This window comes from Rhea pennata, chromosome 11, assembly GCF_028389875.1.
Source record: "Rhea pennata isolate bPtePen1 chromosome 11, bPtePen1.pri, whole genome shotgun sequence".
NCBI lineage: Eukaryota > Metazoa > Chordata > Aves > Rheiformes > Rheidae > Rhea > Rhea pennata.
In genome coordinates, this window is record NC_084673.1 from 24050836 (window position 1) to 24057518 (window position 6683).

The following is a 6683-nucleotide window of genomic DNA, read 5'->3' on the forward strand; positions in this document are numbered from 1 at the left end:
ACCTGAGGGGAAAAGGAGCAGGGCGGAGCTGATCCAACCGGGACCCGGCCGTTGCGGGACCGCCTTGACAGCCGGGCGCTGCCGAGCGGCCACACGCCGCCTCGGCCGCCCCGAGGGCGCGGCCTTTCCTTTCCACCCGGCCCAGAGCGCGGCCCCGCCCCGCCCCGGCTGCCACCGCTGATTGGCCTGAAGCGGCGCGCGGGGCGGGACCGCTGCTATAAAACTTGCCGCGCTCCGCCACGCTGTGTCGCGCCGCTTTGCTGCCCGAGGTGTGGCGAGGAGCGGGCGCCGCCGCCGCCGCCACCACCGCAGCAGCGTCTTTTCCTTCTCTTGCTGCCGCCGAGACCATGGCCGCCGAGTCCACCCCCGGTGAGTGCCGCCGCTCGCTTGGCTGCCAGTGCCACGAGGCTGGCCGCGCCGTCAGCTCGCCCCTTGCCCCGTCTGTGCTGGGTAGGTGCCCTCGGTGGATGGTATGCCGGTGGTCCTCTGCATAGTGCCTGTGCCACCTGAGTGCCCCGTGCACCTCGCCCTTGAAGGAGGCTGGCATATGCATCTACTTTCTTATATATCTTGCAATGACTCCTGTCAATAAAAGCCCAGCACAATGCCTATTGTTTGCCCTATGGGAAGGATGTGATTTGAAAGCTGTAAAGCAAAGATCAAACCTTCTCTCCCCAGCTGGCTTTCCACCTTGGCCTTACCTTGATCTAGCTGGGCCTTTTGGCCTTGCATGTGCCACCTGAGGCCACACCAGCTCTTCCTGTAGTGCTCTGTCAGCATGCCTGGGCTGTGAGTGTGTTTCTGATGGCCCTTGTCTAAGAGATCCTTTCTGAAGGTGCCCAGAGATCAGGGCTGGTTGTTGCCTAGTTCTCCTTTGAAGGCACTGTTGTTCTCAGCTCTGTGCAGTGGCACTGCCCAGGCTGGCTCTGTGGTGTAAAACAGATGGAGGTAAAACAGGTGTAACACAGGTGGAGTGGAGATACAGGTGGGAACTGTCTGGTTTTTCCAGCCAGGCCAATCTGGCCAGGGGAGTCTGGTGAGGTGGGCTCTCCTTGTGCATGCTGGAGTCTCCCTGCTTTCAGGTAGGGATGGAGTAAATGCTGTCTGCCTTGGGAAAATTCTTGTGATACATCACTATGGAGCAGCCACCAGATCCCAAAAGGTCCTTTCATGGCCCTGATGCCTTGTTACAGGCTATAGTATATTTAAGCTGATGAGCTGTGCCCAAAATATGTCAGGGCCCTTGTTCAGCACTGCTGTAGCCTTGCCTGAAGTCACAAGGAGAAGCTGGGTCCAGGACCAAAGCTGTTGTCTATGGGTCTCTGGCCTAGAAGGATTGTTCCTTGTACTAGGGGGATAGAAGCTTCCTGAAAACAAGGCTCTCTGGTCTGTTGTTTATTCTCTGGCCTTGCCCCATCCACCTGGCTGGGAGTGGAATAGGGGAATAAGTAGGCAGGAACTGCCTGCTGCCGGCTCAGGATTAGCTATTACTGGGATGTCCCTGCTCAGCAGTGGGATGAGCTGGAATGACTACTGAGCTTTCTAAGGATTTGGATGTGCTGAGAGCTCTACTGGAAAAGTGAGAGGAAATGCCAAGCCCAAGCTTACTGCACCAAACAAGAGTTTCTGCCCTGCCTCTGCAAGGCTGTTGGAGCAGCTCAGCTGACCTGTGGTCCAGAGCCTGGGCCTGTTCTGCCAGCAGCCTGTTATTGCTTCTGAAAAGTTCTGGCTGGGGTTGTTTGCCTGGTTCCTGTCCAAAACACCTGAGTCTGCTTTTTTTTCTTGTCCCACAGCACTACTGGACGATTTAAGTGACCTGTTGCGGGAATTTGATGTGGTGATTGAGGAATTTGACAGGGGCCCTGCATGTCAGTATGAGCAGCATCTGGAGGATCTGAAGAGGAAAGCAGGCCACACTGTGTACGACAGTGGCATTGATGAGCTGGAGAGTGAGTCTGGGGCTGAGCAGCAAGTTGCTGTGGGGGAGGATAGATTTGCTGTCAGGATGGCATGACTTTGAGAGCTCTGGGGTGGTTCTGTGGTAAACCACTAAGCTTACTGCTGATTCAGCCTTTGAGCTGTCTGACTCATCTCTTAGAGGGTTGTATGAATAATACTGGGCTTTGTTTGGGGGGGCTGCAATGACCATTGGATCTAGTTTCCTTGGCCAGTGCCTGTCAGCATCTGGCACTTTTTCTGCTGGCTTGGCTGCTACAAAACTGCACCAGGCTTGAGATAACTGTTTCCCTCTAATCTTCCCTGTTCTCTGTAATAACCCCAGGGATTCCCTGTGGCTATGCACAGGGAACTTCTGATGCTTTGAGGCCTGGTAGAAAAGCACAGTTCCCTTTTCGAAGCATTCCTTGTAGCGAAAGTGCAGTTAGACTGGCCAAGAGTGTGGGTGAGCTGGGGGTCGTCTTCCATGTACAAGCTAGGCCCCTGTGACTTAGCCAGTGACTGATGCTTTGCATCCACAGGTACCAGCATATCCCCAGGAAGCAGTCTAAGCTCCAGTGAGGAGGATCTCAATGATCCTGCTAATGCTTACCCTTCTAAAGGTAAGGCTGAAATATGTCTGGAAGGTGGTTTGCCAGAGTTTCCTTGGCGATGTCTGCTTTGTGTGAGAAGTGCTTAAATGAATAAGGGAAGTCCGGTACCTAGCACCTGAAATCACCTCCTCATTCAGTAGCAATAGGCATTCACCTGCCCTGTGAAGGGCTGTGTGTGCATGCCTGTGGTGCATTGCAGGATCTGAAGAAGTAAGGGGATCTGAGGCCGTGGTTGGTTCCTGCAACAGATGTGAAACTGGGCTGGCATGTTATCAATGAAGACTAGAGTGACCTAGCATCCCATTCAGGGGATCCCAAGTAGGGCAGCATCTTGCAGGGATTAGACAATGTAGGGAATTTAAGTCTTAGTTTTCTTTCTACTATACACTGATCTAACTCTAACCTTGCTGCCTTAACTCATGTGAGTGGGAGGATGTGGCCCTGCCTTTGTTTTCCCTGATATTCAGCCTGAATTGCCCTTGGCTGGGTTTCAGGGTGCTGATCTGGATGATACCTTCTGAGAATGTCCCAGCCTCCAGAGTCTGGAGCTAAAGGGGATGAGGGGAGGGGAGTGAAGCTCCTTCTGAGGAAATCTAGTTCTGGTGGTGGGGGTGATGTTTTGTCTTTAGGTCAGAATTAGTCCTAGTGATTTCATTTCCATGGTGCTCTTGGGCAAGGTTCTATGTAAGTTTGCTTCTTACCTGTAACTCCCAGCTCTGATCAGGAACCCCTGTGCATATGTGGAAGGGAACACACTGATAAATTTCCTGCAAGATAAGGTATTAAGCCCCTTGTGAATGCAAGAGTCCAGAACCTGGCAGTGCTGAACTGCTTTGAAAGATTAAATATTGCATATCTGTGCTGCCCTCAGTGTCCTGATACAAATATGAGCTTTAATCCCATGGAAAGATGCATTGACCCACATTGATGCTGTGCTCACAGGCATTTGCCTGGGTTTATTGAAGAGCTGTGCAGTGTTTGGTTTCCCTTCCACATGCAGCTGTTACATAACAGCCATCCCACATGTTCCTGAGTGGCCTGCAGAGATGTGCGCATGACTCACTGTTTTTTAAAAAAAAAAAAAAAAAAAAAAAAAAAAACAGTAGGTAGCTTGAGCAATTTTCATCAAAATAAGGGGCAAGGACCCTTTTTAAACCCAAACTAAAGCAGGAGGAGAATGAAAGGTCTGACAGTGTTTTTCTGTCCTCTAGCTAAGCTTGGAGACACACAAGAGTTGGAAGAGTTCATTGCAAATCTGGACAAAGTGTTAGAGGGTACGTATACAGCCCTGATCACCATGACTTGGCACAGGCATGGGACAGCCTGTGATCTCAGTAAAGTTTCTCTGGAGCTAACTGCTGTGACACTGGTGTTGAGTCAGGGCACAAATCATCCCTTCTATCTCTGAACTCGTGTCTGGATGCCTGGCCACATGGCAGGTCTGGCTATATTCTACTACCCTTCTCCTGTCCCAGGAACACTGGGAGCTGGCAGGCTGCATCCAGCATGGCACAGCCCCTGGACTGGTGTTGCGCCAGCTTCATCTTGCTCAGAAGAGCCTTGCCTAGCATTATTCATAGTTGAGATTCCTACTGCAGAAGAGTTAGCAGGGGTGGCATCCTAGTCCCATAGTAAACTTTGGTTCTGGGCCCTATCCAATTGTCAGGCCTGTGTACCTTCAAGCTTTTTCATTTGGCGAAGAAAATCCACCTGCTTGAGCATCTTCCTTTGCTTGTACCTTAGTTGCACCAATTTGAGGTGGGGGAGGGCAGTACTGCCCTGCCAGAGGGGACTGGGGTTGTGAAGCCCAGCCTGGGCATAACAATGAGGGGCTGAAGTAAAGATGGCTAGACAGTGAATTATACAGAGCTATTAGGCTGGCATTTGTAGGAAGACCTACAAGTGTTGCTGTGGCTCTGCCTTGAATATCTCTGACTGCAAAGAAAAGCCTTTGAGCAGCAAGAAGAGCTGAGGGAAAGACTCATTCCCTGGTGATGTGGCCCAGCCTAGGTTTCCCACCCTTGGAACAATCTGCTTATGGGATCCTGGTCCTTTGAAAGCACAGGCAAACTGACCTCATTCTGCAAATTTTTTTTTTTTTTTTTTTTTTTTTTTTTTCCTCCTGACAAAGGGCTTGGTAGCAGGGACCATTGGGAAGATAGTAGCTGAACCACAGAAAGTTTACCCAGGCAGCTCTGCAGCCTTGTTAGATTGGGTAGTCCCCATAGCCTCACAGTTGGGGAACCTGAGGCAAGGTGGCCATAATCCCACTCCGAAGGGGCTCTGGGTAGCAAGCTAGAGGCAGTAAGAACTCCCCTTCCCCCACATAAGCTGTGCAGGTAACAATGAGTTGACTCTCAGTATCCTTTTTTTTCCCTACTGAGTGTCCAAAATGAGTTGACTGGTGGGGAAATGTTGCATTTGTGGGCCCTGAGTCATACTGAAAGTTGCTACAAGCAAGAGCCAAAGACCTGATCCAGGTTTCTGTTCCAGCACTCACTGCTAGTCATATTGGAACAGGATTTTCACTGTGTTGTGCAGCCCCTTGCAACTCTGCAGTGGTCTCACTGTTTTTCTTTATCCCCTTCTTTGTCCTGCAGAGATGTGAGCCATGGTTTTGGTGCAGAGTTTGGAGAGCAGTATCCACAGCAGATGAGCCTAGAGCCTCCATGATGTACCTTGTTTCTGGGCCTCCTTATTCTCACTGTCTGTGCAGAGGACAGCACTTCATGCCACATGGTCTTACTCCGTGCTGGGAAAGAGCCTGCCTAGCACCAGACACCATCTTCTGGCATAGCCTCAACTACAAGTATAGACTGATCTTGTCTGAGCTGACCAGCCTTTTCCAACCTGCTTTTACAGTTGCCTCCTTGACTGGTGGCAAGAGAACAGGGATGCTATATCTGGGTTTCTGGGGTGTGAGTTCTAGAGTATCTGTTTGTACTAGCCTTTTGGCAGTGATGGAGTTTGATCTGTGGCAGCTTCATGTATTCAGAGTTTGTCTGACCACTAGCCAGAGAACTTTCATCTTCAAGAGGGTGGTGTGCATGTGGTGATGGTGGGTCTTGGTGAGCATAAGCTGAACAGCAAGTGCTAGGTAGTAAACTGACTGAGCTGGATGGTCACTATTCTGTTTTACTACTCCAGCTGATTTCTAGGAGGGCTCCCAATGCTTTGTAGGCATCCCCTGCTGCAGGGTTCATGGCTTCCAGACAGGATGCCAGGGCCCAAAGGAGCAGGAGTACAGCTCCCAGACCCTTGTGTCTGTGCTGGGCAGGCTGCCAGCTGGAGTGGTGGGAGGCTGAGGGTGCCATACTGCTCCTCTCTGGTGGTGTGGATGCAGCCACAGAGCAGCCTTGTCCTCAAAACTGCCTTGGGAGTGCCAGGAGATCTGCTGGTGTTTGCTGGCTGCTGACCACTGGAAATGGCATAGGTGACTGTGCTGAAACTTAGCTAAGCCTCTGCTTCCATGGGTAGGGCAGGACTTGGCCAGCCATGAGATCTGAATAGTTCTTGGTGATGGTGCAAAGCTTTGCCCTACAAGGGCTGGCCAACTGCTGTGACTCAGTGGACTTCGGAGGTATTTGCCTCTGAAGCCAAAGGGAGAAACTATGGCTGAGATTGGGGAAGAACTGCTTGCAGCACTTCACTGGAAACCTTGGTGTCCTCTCCTGTTTCAGGAGAGCTGTGTACCTTATGCTTATGGTGGTATTAGTTGCAGGCAATGACATCCACTGCTGGCCCTTTGCTCTGCCTGGATGCTAAGTGCCTCTGCCCTGACTGTTGCTGTAAATAGTGTAAAAATGGCATTTAACAGTGTACAGATGTTGTATGTTATGAATAGAAATTTAAGTCTCTGCACTGGTCTCTTTTTGTCCAGCTTGTTCCTATGCATCACCTTCTCTCCTGATCTGCTTAGAGCTGTGGGGCAGGCACAGGGGTGGGAGCAATGCTGATATGAGGAGGCAGGCAGTGGGAGAAGGGATGCCTGTGCAGCACAGGGCAGCCACAGGCTGCTGAGATGGGAGGGCTGACCCCTCTAGTGGCTGACATCCAGTGTGGGATGAGATGGGATCTTTCGGGGAAAGATTTTGGAAGATGACATTAAACAGCTTTTCTCTGCCTGAAGATAAG

The 6683-nt window shown here is 51.1% G+C and overlaps 1 protein-coding gene across 1 annotated transcript; it reads left to right on the forward strand.

Moving 5' to 3' along the window:
- Positions 1-258: 258 nt before the first annotated feature.
- On the forward strand, positions 259-6410 carry LOC134145190 (regulator of cell cycle RGCC-like). Its single transcript, XM_062584466.1, has 5 exons — positions 259-369; positions 1794-1949; positions 2478-2558; positions 3761-3823; positions 5150-6410. The coding sequence occupies exons 1-5, from the start codon at positions 348-350 to the stop codon at positions 5155-5157; spliced, it is 330 nt and encodes a 109-aa protein (XP_062440450.1). The 5' UTR covers positions 259-347; the 3' UTR covers positions 5158-6410.
- Positions 6411-6683: the final 273 nt, after the last annotated feature.